The sequence below is a fragment of the Callorhinus ursinus genome, unplaced genomic scaffold, assembly GCF_003265705.2.
Source record: "Callorhinus ursinus isolate GAN/ISIS: 27379988/994484 unplaced genomic scaffold, GSC_fseal_2.0 scaffold5, whole genome shotgun sequence".
Lineage (NCBI taxonomy): Eukaryota > Metazoa > Chordata > Mammalia > Carnivora > Otariidae > Callorhinus > Callorhinus ursinus.
The window spans coordinates 80,893,101-80,911,827 of NW_027397067.1; the positions used below are offsets into that span (position 1 = coordinate 80,893,101).

Consider the following 18,727-nt stretch of genomic DNA (forward strand, 5'->3'; position numbering starts at 1 on the left):
CCGCATGGGAGTAGGACCACTATTTTAGGTGTTTTGAGGGACTCACAGGAGGTGAGGCTATCTGGGGGCCGAGCATTCCAGGAAGAGGGGGCAGGAAGTGCAAAGGTGTTGAGGTAGGAACATGCTGGGTTTAAGGAAGAGCAGGGAGACCTCTGAGGCCGGAGCAGACTGTGTGAGCGAGGGGTATGTGGCAGCAAAGGGGGTCCTGGAGGCAACAGGGAGCCAGAGGGAGAGGGGCCTTTGGGTCACTGAAAGGATCTGGCTCTTTCTGAATTAGGTGGGGAGGGCAGGGAGGCCTGGGGCCATGGACATGTTTTGAATGGCATCTGGGCTGCAGCGTGGAGGCAGGTGAGCGGGCTGGGGGTGGGGGGAGGAGGGGGGCAGGGGAGCAGGGAGGCCGGGCCCATGCGGGTAGGCGCGGGGCTGGGGGGGGGGCAGATGGAGGGAGATGGTTCACTGCAGCTCCCTCCAAGCCCTCCTACGTACGTTCTGGGAGGAGAACATTTTATTAGCTTATTAGGGAAGATTCATGCAGTTTGCATGGTTGATCTGAATAAAAAAGGAACTTTATGCACATTCGAATTCAGAAGCAATATGAGAAGAGACATTTTTTTCCAGTGACACGCCTTGGGTAGAGTTGTTATAACTGACCAGTTACGTGAAGCACGTCATAATACAAACAAATGAAGAGTCAGCCCCAGCGTTTTTTTAAACACTAGCTTGTCGGATTTCTCAAGACATGACTGGGCGTGGAGGGAGGGCAAGACAGCCAGCCTGGACAGTGGCCGAATATAGCTGGGTGCGGACCTTCCCACACATGGTCCCGTCCATGCTGCACAGCGGGGCGGCGGGGGGGCGGGCAGAGGCCGCAACTGTCACGTCAGGGCAAAAATGCACCAGGGTCAGAGCTATGTACAAGGGGACCCAGAGGGGCTCAGCAGTGGCCAGGGCCCCGCCCTGCCATTCCACAGACTCTAGCTCAGCAACTCATGGGCATGCTGTGTGTCTTGGGGAAAGCCTCTAACCCTCTCTGAGCCTCGGTTTCCTTACGTGTACAGTGGGGAAGACAACATTCATCTCACGAAATTCCTGCAAGGACCACATTCAGGGAGGATGGCGAGGGCTGTTCCGTGAAGTCCTCACATGCTAGCAGGCACTGAGTGTCTCTGCTGCCAAGTGACCTCGGGGAGCCTGGGGAACAGAGCCCATGCCTGCCCTGAGTCCCTCCGTGCTGACTGCTGCACTGGCCATCATGGTGTTCGGGGGTTGACTCGTGTCCCACCAAAAGCTATGCCCGAGTCCTAAACCCTGTACCTGTGAATGTGCCCTTATTTGGAAACAGGGTCTTTGCAGCTGGAATCGAGTTAGGATGAGGCCAGTAGGTTGGCCCTAATCCAGTATGACTGGTGTCCTTATATGAAAGGGGAACCGGCACAGAGACACGCAGGGGAGAGCAGCAGGTGAGGAGGGAGGCAGAGGGGGCAGCAACGTCGTCGGCAGGCCAGGGAGCACGGGGAGAGGAAGAAGCCGGGAGCGTCCTCCCCTACAGGCTTCAGAGGGAGCGCAGCCCTGCTGACACCTTGCACTTGGACTCGAGCTTCCAGAGCCGAGACTGCAGGCGCATGCATCTGTGAGCCGCCGGGTGCTACCGGTATTAGGAAGCTAATACCCATCTTTGTCCACGTCCCTGCAGGTGGAGCCTGCGCTCCAGGCTTACCTCTGCAGGCTGGACATGGCCGCCTCGGGGGCCTTCTGGCCAGGCTGGGGCTCATCCGGCAGGTTCAGCTCCAAGATGTAGTGCATCTGGGTGAGGAGGGCCAGGAGCAGCTCGGGGTAGGCCTCCTGCACTGCCTTCTTGAACTCTCGGGCAAACTGCAGCTCATGCAGGGTGTTCATGGCCTGTCGGGGGCAGGGGCACATCTGACCGGCGTCTTCCTCCTGTCACAGCCTCTGGGACCGCGGCCGTATCTCTGAGATGTCCCTCGGGGGGCCCTGGCCCTCTCGGCTCCCTCCCTGGACCCACTTGAGGGCCTGTGCCCTCCATCCCAGCAGCGCCCGGGACAGTGCCCCCATCGGCCCATTCTGTCTGCAGTCCACCCGTGTCCAGCCCCTGATCCATGGCCTAGCGACAAGGCTGCATGGGTCTGTGCTCCCCATGGGACGTCAGCACAGAGGTCTCTAATGAGTGACAGCCGGGGGGGGGGGACACATGACCCCGGAAGGCAGGGCTACCCGACAGCTGCTCCGAGCTTCCTGTGCCCACCAGAGCATTCGGTCCGGAATGTTCTTGGGGTGGGGGACAGCACTGGGCAGTCATGACAAGGGCCGGCCAGGGCTTGGGGTGTGGCGGGACACAGAGAAGGCCCCCTGCTGGCCTCATGCTGCTGTGTGGTTTCCGAAAGGAAGGGCCGGCAGCAGTGGAGGGCTGGGGTGCTCAGGGGAAGGACAGAGGGCCGGGCACAGACACGGGCTGGAGCTCCCCTCTGCTGCTGTGTTCAGCCATCGCACACCTGTGCTCAGGTAGCGGCGTGTCTGGGGGGCTCTGGGGTGGGGGGTGTGGGTCTCAGCCTGGGAGAAAACGGGCTCGGGCCACAGCTCCCGCCTCATCAGAGTCCAGCCAAGGACAGGTGTGGCCGTGTTAGGACGTGAGCCCCTGTTCCTGGGGCCTTGCAGGGAGGAGAGCTGGCTTGGGCGGGGGTTCCTACAGGAGGCAGGAGGCAGCCTCAAGACTCCTCCAAAATCTACAACCCCAGGCCCCCCCACACTCTTCCTCTGCCGGAACCTGTCTCCCGAAGCCCCTGTGCTCCGAGGCCACCCACCCAATGAGTCCCGCATCCTGGGTACGCGCCACACGCCTGGTCCAGCCCTGCAGGACCGCCACTGTCCCACTTCTTGGAGGGGGGGACAGGCTCTGTAGCAGTCCAGAGCCCTCGGCCAGGAAGTGGGGGGCTGGGCCTGTGCGGTCAACCCCTGCCCCGCAGCCTCGGAGGCCCCCTGTGGGTGGGCTTCCACGGCCTGGACACGGGGCTGCCCCTCCCTGGGGCCCGGCGTCCCGAGGCTGCGCCCGATGCCACCAGTATGGACACGCGCAGGAGAGGCCAGCCCCCACTCGGCGGCAGCTGGGGCGGCGGCCAGGGAGCGGCGGCGGACACTCACGGCGAGCGAGCGCAGGCGGGGCTTATCCTTGGGCTGGCGGCTGCCGTCTCTGGTCCCGGCGGGCAGCGGCCGCTCCTGCAGCCAGGCCAGCAGCATGGCCAGTACCAGGCGGCTCACGGGCTGCTCGGCCCCCAGGGCCCTCCACAAGCGGAAGGCGTGGCTGCAGGCAAAGAGGGGTCGTGAGGGCCGCCCGGCTCGTGCTCCGCTGCACCAGCAGGCCACCAGGGCCTCAGGGGCCAAGGGAGGAGGCTGGGCTGGATCCCGCATGGGGTCCTGGCTGGGGGAGCCCCTGGGGTGGAGGAGAGCATGGAGGGGAGAGTGGGCAGCAGGGACAAGAGTATGTGTGGCCCGTGGGACAGGTGGGGCACAGGGGACAGCCACCCTGGTCCAGGTGCCTGGGCCTCCCCGCTTCCAGGGTCTGTCCTCCAGGCTCCCCGCACCCCGACTTCAGACTCTCTGCCCCCTCAACGGCTCCTAAGTACTGAGGGACACATGCAGTTGACCCCTGCCCTCTGTTCTCTTCTCTTGCCTCTGGGCCTCCACATCGGCCATTGCTCCCCGTGCTTAGAGCACGCCTCCCCACCGGGCCTGCACCCACTCAGCCCTCAGCAGCTCTGTCTGGAGGCCTGCCCTGGCTGCCTGCTCCTAGCCTGGGTTTGCTGGGGTCCAGCCCCCGGGCCCACCCCGGGTCAAGTGGGCCCATCAGCAGTACACACAGAACTTTACAGTGTCCTCGTGCTCATTTTGCAGATGGGGAAACTGAGGACTGATCGGGCCCTGCCTGTGACTGGGGAGCTGGGGCTAGAGGCCAGGTCTGCCTGGTCCTGTGATCTTTCCACTTGGTCCACGGACATGGGCCTGTGAGTCCTGGGGAGGTGGGGGCTTTGGGGTTCTTGAGATGTCGGTGACCCTGATGGCTCTCTGTTTTCTGTGGTCTTTGGTGCCAAGTGTTGGGTGAAAGGGGCTGGAGGGGCAGGAGTGGGGACTGGGAGGCCACAGTGGGGGCCTGGATAAGCCCCCACCCCAGCTTTAGGACAGACCCTGCGCTGGGTGGGCACACCAGTGGGACTCTGAGATTGTAGAGCAGGGCCTCCGTTGTCAGAAGGACCCGGGCCGAGTCCCTGCTGTGTCATCACGGCTGTGCCGTGGGCAGGTCTCAGGGGGCAGAGCCTGACTCGAGAGGCTTAGGTGACATGCTTCTGCAGGAGCAAGGGTGCCCAGGGGCCTGGGTTTCTCCTTTGCTCTGTTGGCATGTGGGTGCTGAGCCCCGTGTCACGTGCGGGCAACCAACTTGGGGACAGAGCAGTGACAGAACCGGTAAAGTCCTTGCCTGTGTGGGAGTGACCCCTACGGTTCCACTCAGCCAGCAAACAAGGGTGTGTCGGACTAAGGGCATAAAGCAGGGGAGGAGGGGGGGGGGGGGGGGGGGGAGGGTGCATCTGGGCTGTGGTCAGTTTTTAGTGGGACAGCTGGGAAGCCTTCACCAAAAAGGGACACAAGGAAAGATCTGTGGAGGTAAGTGGGGAGCCACGCTGCTCTGGGGGGTGGGGGGAGGGAGAACCTTCTGGCCCTGACACAGAGCCGATCTTGGTGTTCTCAGGGCCAGCAAGAAGGGCCAGCGAGGTCGGGGTGAAGAGAATGGAGCTGGGCGAGGAGAGCCAGTGCGTGGGGCCAGGCCGCACGACCTTGTTGGCTACTGTAAAGGTTTTGCCTTGACTTTGAATGAGCTGGGGCCACTGAGGGTCTACAGCAGGGGAGAGACATGGTCCGACCTGTCTCTAAAGCCTCACTCTGGCTGCTGGGAGGGAGGGGCAGACGTGGCCAGGGACTCCGTGTGAGCCGGTGATGTCCTGATGGGCTGGAGGGGGTGGGGGAGGGGCGTGGGTAGAGCTGCAGGACTCCCTGATGGTGGGCCTGGGTGTGGAGAGGACAGTCCAGGTGGCCCCAGGAACCCTGGCTTGAGAAGCTGGGTGGATGGCATCCGCAGGGGGAAGCCTGCAAGAGGACAGGTTTCAGGGGACAGCCGGTGGCGTGGTCCAGGAGCGTCCAGTGTGGAATGCCTCCTGGACATCCACATGCTGCCGTCTGGCGGGGGTGAGTGTTCGGGGGGGTGTCTGTATAGGTGATATTTAGAGCCCCGGGGTTAAAGGCGGCCACCAGGAAGGGGAGTGTGAGTGAGGGGAGCTTGGGGGACTGAGCCCTGTGGCCCCGTGTTGAGAGATGGGGAGTCAGGAGGGACTGGCAGGAGGCGGAGCAGGGGCAGCTGGGAGGTCGGGGGGGAGCCAGGAAAAGACATGGAGGAACCTGAAATGCACATTGCTGAGGACTAGAGGCCAGTCCAAAAGGCTGCATGCTGTACAGTTCCAAATCCATGACCTTCTGGAAGAGGCGAAACCACGGAGACGGCAGAAGATCGGTGGCTGTGAGGGTCTGGGGGGAACCGAAGGTTTTTTCTGGCGGTGACGCGACTCTGTAGGACGTGTGAGCGGTGGACACATTGCACACCGTCCAAGCCCACAGGACGCACAGCACCAGGGGCGAGCCCTACCTAGCCGTGGGCTTTCGTTAATGACGGTGCATCAGTACCGGCCCTCTGGCTGGAGCAAACACACCGCCCCACGCAGGGTGCCAGCAGAGGGCGACACCGGCGGGGCGGGCAGCTCTGCCTATGCTTCTATAAACATAAAACTGCTCCAAAAAAGAACGACTATTAATTAAGAAAAAAGAGCCGGGAGGAGACACGTGACGCATCACTAAGGAAAGAAAAGCTGGTGCTACTGGATTTATGTTACGACCGACGACCCACGTCTGAAAATCTGTGTTAATATTGGGCCAGAGGAAAGAAGTCTCCAAAGACGACACACAACACCATACTCTTCAATACAATTGCAAAAACTACAAGAGAATATCTTTAGGAATATGTTTAGCTGCAATAAGGTGAAAAAGAAATGAAGAGGGTGATGAGCCTTGGTGGGGGGTGAGCCGGCGGCTGGAGACTGGGGGTGCTAAGCCCTGTCCATAGCTGGAGGTCATGACCAGGATCCCAGCTTTTTGCGGGCGGCGGCCTCGCCGGCGTGTATTCATCCACTAGAAGGAGCCAGTGCTGTAAGAACCAAAGGCAGGCAGGCCCGCATACAGTGATGATGGACAGCGTGACACGCTGAGGGTTATGCCTACGCCGGGGGTGTGCAGCTGAGGGCTGACCCAACAAAGTCGCCGTCAATGGGTAAAAGAGAAACACGGGAGAAAAAGAAAGAAAACTTGGCAAGCCAAGGGTAAGACCATTTAGAAATGCAAAACGCGAAGGGCTGAGAGCGGGGCAGGTGTGGAGGTAGGAGGAGCCGGGAGGCCGTTCTGCATCAGGTGCAGAGAACGTGTATGATGCTACAGGAACTAGGACCGTGGGTGTCAGCACGGGGACCGGCGAGCGGAGCCCTGCTGAGCCCAGACACAAACCCCTGCCCACGGGCACTTGGCCAGGAGGCAGGTAGCACTGCGAGCTGTAGGCACGGGGCGGGCTTGTCCCTGAAGGATGCTGGTGGCTACATAGAACTGGAGTCCAACTTCACGGCCACACCAGCCTCACTTACGGGGCGGCTGGAGACCTGAGTTCGAAAGGCAATCACCAGAACTTTTGTAAGATCACGTGTGGGAAGGACTGAACCTGGAACTCCTTTTCATCAAAACGCACATTCAGGCAGTGAAAAAGACAAGCTGCAGAGTGCAAGGAGATGCTTTTCACACCATCAACAAAAGCCTTGAGTCCAGGTTACATAAAGGATTCCTGAGAATGGATAAGAAAAAGAGGGACAACCCAGTAGAAGGATGGATCGGAAGAGATCCTCGACGAAGAGGTCACCAAAGAAGATACTCCAATGGCCAAAAGTTCCGCTCTGTTATTTCATTAGGAATGTGCAAATGAATGTCGCAATGCGATTCACACCACCAGGTTGGCTAACATTTTGATGAGTGGCTAGAAAGTCGGGGCTAAGTGTGGATGACATGTGGAGCAACAGAAACTCTCAAAAATATCCCCGGTGGGAGTGTGAGGTGACATGAGCACTTTGGAAAACGATTCAGTGTGTCTGTTAAAGTTGGGTACATGCAGAGCTTTATGGCACTGATGTTTGCATGCTGAACACATTCCCAGTGGAGACGGAGTGCTGATGCGCACGGGGGTGCATGGGAGCAAGTCAGGGCACGTTAGTCACAGACCCAAGCAGGGGACAACCCGAATGTGTGTCTGTGGCAGAAAGGATGATCGTCATTCATGAGATACTAAACAGCAACAAGAAGGAATGAACTCTAGCTGTATGTAACATATTGGAATGAATCGTAAACACATCTTGTTGAGGGGAAAAAGCCACATAACATAAAAGATTATCGGCAGGGTACCTACTACCCAATTCCGTTCATAGCGTTAGGGCATGCACATTGTTTTAGGTGCTTCAAAGAAAGAAAAATTATCCCGGGTGGGAAGCTACCCCCATCACAGAGGTGGGACCTCAAGGGCCCTGTGTTCCATGTAAGGATGATAAGAACCAACCCACCCAGCTGCAGAAAGAAAAAGCCAGGAAGCTTGCTGGCCTCAGTCGGAGTGCTGGATGGAAGGAGGGCCTTCTCCCGAGAATCCGAATCACAAAACCTGTTTTGGGGTCTGAATTCACACCGCCAGTGTGGCTCAAAGAAATCCTCAGGCACAGACTTTTAAGTCTGGCATGGTCCCAGGCCAACAGTGTCCCCGGGCGACTGAGAAGCTCACATAAATCCAGGGGTAAGGCACCCTCAATGTAAAATGCATTCCCATCTAGGAAAAATGTGCTTCTTAGGATGGAGGAAATAAGGTATAAACGGCAATGCAGACTGAGGTGAGCTACAGACTTCCGGGCAGCTGAAGACAAGGTGGCCTCCAGGGTCCTCACCCTTCAAGTTTCCTTGAAAAACCACACAGAGCAAGAGGGAGGGAAAAGCAAAATTGCACAGAGACTGTGACCTCAGAGGATGCCCAAACTTCAACATCACTGTAAGGAAACAAGAGAAACGCCCGTCGCCGCCCACCCGGGGCTCTGGGGCAGATGAGGCAGAAGAGACAGCAGGGCACAGGGGACGGGAGCCAGAAACAGGGCTCAGAGTCGAACCACTCCCCTCCAGGAACACGAAGTCCATCCCCACTCCGACAAGAGGGAAAAAGAAGAAAAAAAGAGCACTGACCACGAGAAAGGGGCTGATGAGCTGGTCTAATCGGAAGGGCGGCCTCCAAGATGCACAGCTCTGGGGAGAGAAACAGGGGAAAAAGAACCAGGGGCCTTGGGGATTGGGTGGTGACAGGGACAATGGGAAAGAGGAAAATGGAAGGCCCTGCGAGAGAAAAGAGAACCAAAAACCCCCCAAAAACAACCCCCCAGCTGGAGGACACACGACCTGTTCACCTGCCACCAAGACAAAGAATCTAGTCAATCCTCTAGACTTTGCTCTACTAACAGAAGAGGGTGCCATTGAACCTGAAATCCTATAAAACATGCCAACAGCGTTTGATAGGAACAGGAACAAAATTAACAGATCCACCGAGTTATTGCAAAAAACCCCCCAAAAAAACAAAACAGAAAAAATAATCCGTGCACAACCAAAGAGGAACTGCTCCCCTCCAAAGCAGCCGCCGTGCCGACAGCACTCCGGCGATGCTCCTCAGAGCCCAGCGAGCACCCAGAGACAGGTAAAGCCCCCTTGAATTATAACTTCAAAAAAAGAAAAAAAAAAAAAAACCTCTGTGAAGAAAGGAAAAGAGGGTTGTCTGAGTTCAGGAAAGAGGTGGAAGAAAGGACAAACTTATCTCAGAAGTGGAAAAAAATGCAAGGTGCCCAAGAGGGATGATAAGATGTAAGCTAAGGGGCATTGAGGAAAAGCAGAAAGCCGACCGCAAAAGGCGTGAAAAGGATCAGAAAGTACTGGAGGTCCCGGATGGGCAGGAACCGCACTGGAATTCCTAGCAGCTCAGAAGGACAGGTGCAGCAGGGGAACAGAACGAAGGTTTCAAGCTATCACCAGAGAGCTTTCCAGAAACAACAACGACAGAAGGCCTACAACTACATCTTCAAAGGATCTACCAGGTCCCTGGGAGAATGAACACAGAATGATCAACTCGGAGACATCTCTTAATAAAACTGTTCAATTTCAAAGGTGAGCAAACACTGTCCAAGGCATCCGGGAAGAAGGACCTCTTACAAAGGCAAACATCTTGACAAAGGCGAAAAAATAAATCATGATCATTAGACTTTTTTTTTTTTTTTTTGATCATTAGACTTTTCAAAAACAAAGCAAGGCGACAATTGAGCAGCATTTGAAAAATACTCAATGAAAGCAAGTGTGAACCAAGGATTTTATGTCCAGCCATGTTGTCCTTCAAGCACACAGGAGCCCCTCAGGAGCCGTCTGTCGGAGGTGGGTCTGGTCCAGCGCAGAGAGGACTATAGGAGCCTCCGGCAGAAGATGCACAATGAAAGCTTCAGCAACAAAACAAGGGACGGGGGAGTTAAAATATAGGTCAGGAGCACTAGCATGACAACCACTGCGAAAATACACCTCTTCTTTAATTAAAAACATTAAGGATCAAAGAATACACAACCCGTAGAAAAGGAAAGTAATAGAGCCCACAAAACATGCACACAACTGTGGGGTATTATGATAGAGCGGAGACTCCACACACCAGTCCTGCGAATAAGTGTGAAGGAAGGATTTACCTCACTTATGAGACATGACTGGTGTGTGACAAACACACCGGGCAAGAGTGGCAAACGAAGAAAGCAGAGGGGCTTCTGTTGTCCTGAGAACCGACAAGGTGGAATTCGAGGCCGGGACACATTAAGTGTGACAAGGCGGGGCACTTCTCAATGCTAACAAGTCGTGATTCCTAAGGAAGGTATGTGTTTGCACAAGAAACATGACAACCACGTATGACGGAAAAACCGCAGGACACGGAAGGGGCCGTGGATAGAAATGCATCAGTAATGACTTCAACGTGCCATTCTCAGTACAAGACAGAACAGAGGGGACATCAGTGAAATCAGTGACGACCACAGTCCATCAGGCACATCCATGGATATACATACGCCACCACCTGATGAAGAAGACATACCTTCTTCCCAAGTGCTTGTAGAACATTCATGACGGTTCAAAAGGGCAGCAGGTCCCAATAAGGCAGAAACATTACAATGGCATTCTCTGATCCCAATGCAAAAAAACTGGAAGTTATACAAACACAACGACCCTTCCCCATGGAAATCAGAAGTCTTTCTGGAAATGAGTCTCGGGCGCTGGGAGCTTGTGGGAGTTCCCTTCTGGGGGCTTCTGATTTCTCAGTGGGTTGGGAGAAAGGTTGGCGGCAGAGGGAAGGGGCAGGGTGAGGCAGAGAGGCGTGTGGCTGGGATTCAAAATGGGGAGCTCTAACTGAGGGAGGTTTTGCCGGCTGAGTGTGACGGAGGGGATCAGGGGCTTGGGGTACGTCCAGGGAGTAACTAATGCCGGTAAGGAGGGGGTGAGGGTGGGTGAGGGGCGCTGAGGCGGGTGGGTGGTGGACCGGAGGCCGCGGAGGGCAGAGGCTCACGGGGGTGCTGGAAGAGGGAAGCCGTGAGGAGGGTGGGGGGGACGCTCCAGCCTGGAGGTGTCCGAGCCAAGAGGCTGACCGTGAGAGTGGGCGGCTGAGGCAGGATGGAGGACGGGACTGCTGGGGGAGAGGAGATCCAGGCATTGAGAAGTGGGGCTGAAGGAAAACCCCAAGATTCAGACGGGGGTGGGTGGGCGAGCTGGTGTCCGTGATCGGGAGCAACGTCGGCAAGGACCTGGGGATGACGCAGTCCAGGTGCCTGGCGGGCGTGCGGCTGGGGTTACAGACAGAGCGCCTGGGCTTCAGAGCTGAGCTTTGTGGGAGGAAGAAGGCCCTAGCCCACCTCCAGACTCGGGGCTCCGAGGGTTTCATGAGAGAGCCAGCCCCACCTGAAAGGAGTGTGGTGACCACTGGGGGTGGGGGAGGAAGGAGAGGTCTTTGGAGGATCTGGAAGGATGGTAGGACTTTGGTGTTGGCTGGGGTCTTGCCAGGCGCACCTCAGGTCCCGGGCACTTCCCCCATGAGGTGACAGGTGACTCAGGCTGGGGCGGGGCTAGCATGAGGGGTGAGCTGTGCCTCCCCAGAGCCTGCCTCAGGAGATGTGCAAGAAACGAAAGGGGACGTGGGCTCCCTCCCTGGGCCCAGACCCGTGAGGCTCCCTGTGGGCTGGGAGGGGGCAGGCAGGAGGGCAGAGCTGGAGGTGGACGCCCCACCCCCTGCCTGGGGGAGGCTGGAGGGTGGGCAGTGGGGGCAGTGAGGGGGGGTGGGGCCGGGCACCTGTCCAGGGGTATGGAGAAGTCCAGGAAGGTGGCCACCAACTCTGGCGTGTGGTTCCGGGCTAGCAGGGTGATGGCGTGCAGGGCATTTTCCTTGGCTTGGGGGATGCGGACAGAGCAGAGCTGCAAGTGGATGGCTCGGCCCAGGCTGGCAACCTGTGTAGGGAGGCAGAGTATGGGGGAGAGGGCTGGTCTGAGAGGGGAGGCCAGGCCCTGCCCAGCGAAGTCTGAGGGAGGCGCTTCTCCACCCTGGAGTCCCAGGCTGAGGGGAGAGAGGCCCCACCACCTTTCGTGTGGCATGTGAGGCCCTCAGACTCTGTCCAAACACTGCCTAGTCCCTGGAAGGCTCAGACACACCCGCCCCGACATCTCCCGAGCACACCACTTTGGCACAGGCTGTCCTGGGGGCCTGGAAGGCCTCTCCCCATCCACTTCCGGTCTCTCTTGCTGCCCAGGTCCAGTGTCACCCACCTGGGGCTTCCTTACCTGCAGGACTTGGCATCCATCATCCTGTTTCTGGGGGTGCACCCCCACCCCACTGGGGACACTTCGTTGCCTTTGCATTTCCTATGCTGTCCAGTCCTTATCTGCGTCTGTCCCTTCCATCAGACTGAGAACTTCCAGGAGGGTCTGTGCCTTCTCCTCCCCCATGTCCTACCCCAGAGCCTGGAACAGTGGCGCCATCCATGCACACGTGCCCCATGACCCTGCAAACACCACTCGGGGCCCCAGGATACCTGCTTGGGCCTTTCATTCATTCCGTGGAACCTGTCAGGGTGGGGTCCGTGTCTCCTGCATCAGGCCCGAGCCCCAGAGTGCTGACTCCCGGACGTCCGTCCCTCTGCCCCCAGACCTGTCCTGGCCCACCCTCAGCGGTGCCCCAGCCCCTCACGGTCTCCAGGCCGGCCCCGTGCTCCTTGACGGTGGTGAGCAGCATGTCGGCGGCTGCCTGAACGCGGAAGGGGCTGGTGGAGCCCAGGCCGTCGATGGCTGTCCAGATGAGGTCGTTCAGCTCTACCATCGTGAGATGCTTCATGACCTCCTGTAGCAGCAGGAGAGGAGGCAGCCGTCACTGTGGGCCACTTGTGCCCAGGTGTCCGCCTCCTGCCAGCTCTCTTCCCTTCTCCTTGGGCTTCAGGCTGCCCAGGTCTCTGAGCACGTCCAGACGTCTGAGCCCCTTTCCCCCAGAACCCCACACACGCAGCCCATTTTGCAGGCTGGCTGCCTGCACATCTCTCTGAGCCAACCATGGCCCAGGTTCAGGAAGGGAGAGCGTGATGCCCATCGTGGGGCAGAGGCACGGCTCCCTTCCTCACTCAGACCCCAGTGCTTGTCCTGGGACCTGCCTGGCCTGGCCAGCCTCCTTTCCTCCCCTCCTCTGCCCTGTCACCACCTCGTGGGCTTCCCCATGTATTAGCCTCTGCCCAGCTGGGTGCTCCCCATGCCAGGCCCTAGTCCTCCTTACAGCATTTTAATCAAGAGCTTCAGAGCTGTGAAGGGTCTTCAAGGTCACCTGGACCAATCCCCAGACCCAGAGAGGGGCACGGGCACCCTCACCACGGCAGAAGCTGGGTCCAGAGCCCAGGGCTCCTGTCCCATGGTAGGGCTTCCTCAAAAGCCCAACCGCTTTCTGCCCATGTTCTCCCAGGAGCAGCTCTAAGTCCAGATCATGAGCCACTCGGGGGGAATGAAGAGGGGCTTGGGGAAATGCAACGTGGTGGGTGGGACCCCTGCTCCATAGCCACTGACCACAGTCTCCGAGAGGGAGGGCTGGGCCAGCCTGGAGCTGCCCAGGTAGAACCTTCTGGAAAGATTTAGAGCATTGTTGCCCACTATGGTAGCCACCAGCCACACATAGCTATTTATACTTAAACTTAATTAAGTAGAATTTAAAACCTCAGTTCCTCAGGAGCACTAGCCACATTACAAGTGCCCAGTAGCCACATATAGCCAGTGGCTACCTTGGTAGTGCAGATAGAGACATTTCCATCCTCCTAGAAAGTTCTATTGGGGGGCTCTGACTCGGAGCATCTGACAATCAGAGGAAGACAGAAGGCTGGTGACGGGGCCCTGATAGAAAACTATAAGGTCTGCAAGGACATTAAGGGGGGTAACATGTTTCTTTGCATGTTAGGATATTTGTTGAGATATTTGAAAGTCTGTTAGTCTACCTACGTAGATATAAAAAGAAGTATTAAATAATGTTTGAATATTTATTAGAATAATCTAAAATTTGGGTAAAATGTCTGTGAGAATATTAGGATTAGTTGTTGGTTAGAGTATTCAAAGTGATTTTAGAGGAATATTTGTAGTTCATAACAACTTTTAAAAAAAAGATATTAAGCTGCTATAAATCCGGTTAGAACATTTGTTAGAAGATTACATTTAAAATTGTTTTCTGAAATGTTGAATTTTGGTTAAAGTTCTAGCATTGAGAATGTTTGTGAAGAAATGCAACTTGGAATGGTGGTTAGATTCTCAGAATCCCAGAATACCGCAATCTCAAGATTGGAAAATACCTGGGAGATGTCTTACTTTAACCCAGGGCATGAATCAATGTGAAACGGAGGTGGCAGTAATGGTAGAGATGGTGGTGATGATGGTGGTGGTGGTGGAGGTGATGATGCTGGTGATGCTGGTAATGATGATGATGGTGGTGGAGGTGATGATGGTGATGATGGTGATGATGATGGTGGTGGTGGTTGATAATGGTGATGGTGATGGTGATGATGATGGTGATGGTGGTGATGGTGATGGTGGTGATGTTGATGGTGGTGATGATGGTGATGATGATGGTGGTGGTGGTGGTGGTGGTGGTGATGATGGTGATGGTGGTGGTGGTGATGGTGATGATGATGGTGATGGTGGTGGAGGTGATGGCGGTGATGACGGTGATGGTGGTGATGATGATGATGGTGGTGGTGGTGATGGTGGTGATGATGGTGATGGTGATGGTGATGATGGTGATGGTGGTGATGATGGTGATGGTGATGGTGGTGATGATGGTGGTGATGGTGGTGGTAGTGGTTGATATGGTGATGGTGGTGGTGATGATGGTGGGGTGGTGATGGTGATGACAATGGTGATGGTGGTGGAGGTGATGGCAGTGATGGCGATGATGATGGTGGTGGAGGTGATGATGGTGATGATGGTGATGAAGGTGTAGTGTATCCATGATCAATGAGGGCATCAAGGACAGACTTGGGGACAGAATCCAGGTCAGGTCTCCATTCCAAATCTTCCCAATCCACCATCCCTTGATCAGTAGACCCTCCCATCCTCTCTCCTCTCTGTGCTCCTTTCCATCACTGTGTCTTGTCCAAGGAGAGAGAGCCAGAGCTGAACGCCCACTCCCTGTGTGGTGGGACAGGGCAGGATACAGAAGGCTTCTCAGTCTATTTGAGAGCCTGGGTGTTTAGTATGGAAAATCTAAAGCCCTGGGGCCCCTTTACCACTGTCTCCCTCTGAGCTGCTAGCCAGGGAACCCTCCTGCCCTGCCCCACCTCTGCTCCCAGCCCAGGTTCTTTGGCATAAACTAGGCTTACCCATTCTGGGACTAGAGATTTGATGTATTGGCCCCAGGGCTTTAGACTTTCCATACTTAACTCCTAATTGACTGTAGCACTGAAAGCCCAGTGCACTTGCAGAGAACACAGTGCAGAGAACACAGGTCAGCTGGGACTGGATTCAGAATTTGCTGGGTCACTCACTAGCTGTATGCAACCACTGCTTCCTCGTTTGGTTCAATCTGGTTTAACTTAATGGGTGGCTCTACCACCAGGCCCTGCACTGGGCCCTGGCAGGGCCCTGCTTCTGGCCTGGAGGGCTCAAAGTCTAACAGGGGGACACTGACAAGCATACCACGTACAGGGGTCTTCATTAGCCAAGTGCTCAACACCAAGACTGGGCAACAAAGTCACCATGTCCTAGACATCATGGACTGACCACTCAGAACGTGAGGCTCCGTGAAACATGGCTTGTCCTGCCAACACTTGCATCCAGCCCACACTCTGTGCCCCAGCCTCACTCATGTTCAGAAGAGAACACAAGTCAACACAAGAAAACACAGAGCGTCACAAAGTTACAGGATCTCACTGGGGAGACAGAAGGGACACTGGGAACTGCTGGGCTCCCCCAGGCAGGTGACCAAGGAGGAGCTGGCTGAGGTCGGCCAGATGATAGTGCAAAAGAAGACAAGCTCTGCCTTCACAGGAGGAGGGTCTGGCTTTCAGAGGGTAAGAGAGGACCCTGGGAAAATGAGGCATATGGGGATATTTCTGCAGAGTGCTCATCCTGCAAAAAAGCAGACTCAAAGGGCAGGATGTCATATGGTGCCTTGGAGAACACCTACCATGGGAGCATCCTGAAAACACCATTACTGGGTGCTCATGTTGGCCAGGACTTCACAGCACCACTCTACCCATTTTACAGAAGAAGACAGAGGCTCAGAGAGGAGAAGGGGCTTGTCTAGGTCACACAGCCAGGAGGGACAGAGCTGGGACTCAAGCCTGCGGTGCTGACCTCAGGGTCTGTCCCTGGCCCCTCCCTCCAATTTCCCCTCCTCCAACTCCTCAGTCCCAGGCCAAGGGCCAGGGACTTCTCCAAACACTCTCAGTTAATCATCAGAGATACAGGTGAGATCCCAGCCTTGGCTTTAATACTCACACCTGGCCCAGGCTCTGACCCCCTGGGTCTAGCCAGGCCACGCCAACAGCTGGAAGCCCTGTCAGAGGGGACGGCGGTGGGGGTCAGAGCAGAACCTGGCCATACCTCCCCACCCGGACCTGCCCTCCATTCTAAGGGCTTGGACCTTGATGACTTGGGAGCTGCCAAGCTGGAGGATGCCATCCTTCGGGAATGCCATCTTCTGAGGGGTGGTGGGAGCTGACTTCTGGTCTCCGCTGCTCCAGACGGGAGCCCCATCCACACGGGCCTGGGAAAGCTGCTCGGGGGCCTGCACCTCCACCTTTGGAGTTTCCCTAACTGGCCAGGGGTGGGAGTGGGCAAGGGTGAGGGTAGGGCAAAGGCGGGCTTGGGGTCTAGGATGGGACAGGCAGGAGTCAGGGCAAGGTCGTTGGTAGTCAGGGTCAGGCCTGTGTCCATCTGGGGACGGGAGCCTGAGTGGGTCTGGGGAGGGGGGACATTACAGGGCTATGACTGGGGTTGGAGGTGGGTTTAGGGGAAGATCTGGGGTGGGGTGCGTTTGGGGATGTGGGCGTGGTTTCAGCTGAGGCTGTGGTTGGGGCGGCAGTGGGCCCGCTGTGGTGGCCCTCGGAGGCTCACCTCTCTGGCGTATCAGGAGCTGGTAGAGGTGGCCTACCCCTTCCAGGCTGGAGTGCTGGGTGGCCCTGTCCGGGTCCTGGCACAAAATCCCCAGCATGCCCACCAGCTGCCCAATCCGCCTGAGGTCCTCTTTTGGCTGTGGTGAGAGTATGGGAACCAGTGACCCTACCGCAAGTCTCTGTCCTGCTGCGCAATCACACCAGCAAGGCCGGCATCAGAAATCCTCCAAGTGTGTGGCAGGGCTGCGACTCAGCTCTCAGGACCGCAGGCCCAGGCTCTGCCCACCCTGCCTGGCCACTACAGTCAGCAGCCCAGGGCACACCGGGCAAAACGTAAGGGGTTGCCCAAAATTCAGTAATCAAGAGAAATTATATTTTACTGCAATATTTAGAAAAATCAAACTGAAGGTAACAATTCCTGATGAACACAGTTTCAAAACTGTAAACAAACATGGTCCGTCCCTGCACTTCCATGACCTTACCTCATCTTGCCTCACGCCCCTGGCCCTGACCCTAGTCCTGGTGTCAATAAAACTTTATTTACAACAATAGGCAGCCGGCCGGTGGCCATTTGCTGAGTGGATTGTTTTAAAACATTACATTAAAGTATTTATCTTGACTGCGGAATGCTCTGGAGCCTGGTAAATTTTGCGCCCCAGGTGAACGCCTCGCTGCCTGACCGCAGGCCTGGTCCTATATTGTGGAAATTGATTTTGAGTAAATTGCAGGCCCTTTGAGCCCCTCTAGAGGGGTCTTCCTCGCCCTGGGAATGCCGGAGGAGTCTGCAGGGAGCTCTCCCTTGGCAGAGCACCACCCCTGCCCGTCCGCCTCCCTTAGAAAGGCTTGCATCTGCCGGGCATCAGGCAGAGAAGCTAATTTTCTCATGGCCCCGTAAGTCTCCCTACAGAATGAGTGCTGGTTTTGGTGGATAAACACAGAAGTGCTCACTCCCTGAACGTGCTGACATTCATTCAACCCAAGGGTTATAGCGACAGATGGCAGTTAGGCTGCGAAGTCTGACACGCTGGGGTTCAGGACGCATGCAGGGTCGTGATGGATGGAGGCATTCCTGCGGTCACTGCTGACCCTGGACTGGGGCAGGCAGCACCTCATCTGATTCCCAGTGTATCCCTCTGAGGAGGACTCACTTCCTCCCTTTTCATGGGCGAGAAACTGAGGCTCAGGGCGTGGAAGAACCTGCCCAAAGCTTCAAGGAGCATTGACAGGAGCCCAGCCTCCTGGGTCAGGGGTCCAGGCATCTGGGTTCAGAGCCCAGCCGGGAGGACTTGAGCAGGGGGCCCCAACCTCCGCCCCCAGCCTGTTCCCTCGCGTGTAAAAAGGGGGATTACATGTCCGTGTTGTAGGGCACTCAGGGATCCACCCGTCCTGGGGGCAGAGGTCCAGGGGGCCTTGAGCCCCACAAGCCTGTCATGCTCCGGGAGGAGGACGGCTTGGCTGGGGCAGCAGAGGGGGTGTGGGGTCAGAGGGCTCGATACTCACGTCCAGGTAGGGGTTGTGGCTCAGGAATCTGAGAAGGGCCATGCAGCTGTGCACAGCCCGCTGCCGCTCGTGTGCCTTCTCCGACTTCAGCCAGAGGTACAGGTGCTGCAGGTGGGCAGGGGCGGGGAGGGGGTGCTGCAGCCGCGCACCCCTGCTCGGGCCAGTTCCGCTGAGACACCCGGACATCAGCCGAGCGCACGGGGCTTGGCTCGGGCCCCGCCCCCTTGGCCGGTCCGATCAAGGCTCCGCCTTGCCCAGGGCCAGGCCACGCCCTCACCCAGCCGGGGGCCCCAGCTCAGCCCCCCCTTCGACTCAGGCCCCACCCACCCGCGGGTAAGGCTCCGCCCCCTGGGCAAGGAGGAGGAGGGGGGAGGGGGAGGAGGGGAAGGGGGAGGGGGAGGAGGGGAAGGGGG

At 57.1% G+C, this 18,727-nt stretch overlaps 1 protein-coding gene across 14 annotated transcripts in view; it reads right to left on the reverse strand.

The window, feature by feature from the left end:
- The window catches only part of LOC112823703 (maestro heat-like repeat family member 5), a 70,659-nt gene that overhangs the window by 13,545 nt on the left and 38,387 nt on the right, over window positions 1-18,727 (reverse strand). For 12 of the 14 annotated variants that reach the window (XM_073893287.1, XM_025871528.2, XM_073893280.1 and 9 more), the window contains 7 exons: window positions 18,315-18,419; window positions 16,816-16,951; window positions 16,343-16,515; window positions 12,425-12,574; window positions 11,534-11,688; window positions 3,157-3,316; window positions 1,718-1,899 (listed from right to left, as the gene is read on the reverse strand). In XM_073893287.1, coding sequence (XP_073749388.1) covers window positions 1,718-1,899; window positions 3,157-3,316; window positions 11,534-11,688; window positions 12,425-12,574; window positions 16,343-16,515; window positions 16,816-16,951; window positions 18,315-18,419 — 1,061 coding nt within the window. The remainder of the gene's footprint in view (window positions 1-1,717; window positions 1,900-3,156; window positions 3,317-11,533; window positions 11,689-12,424; window positions 12,575-16,342; window positions 16,516-16,815; window positions 16,952-18,314; window positions 18,420-18,727) is intronic. The other 2 variants (XM_073893288.1, XM_073893289.1) reach the window with 2 other exon arrangements.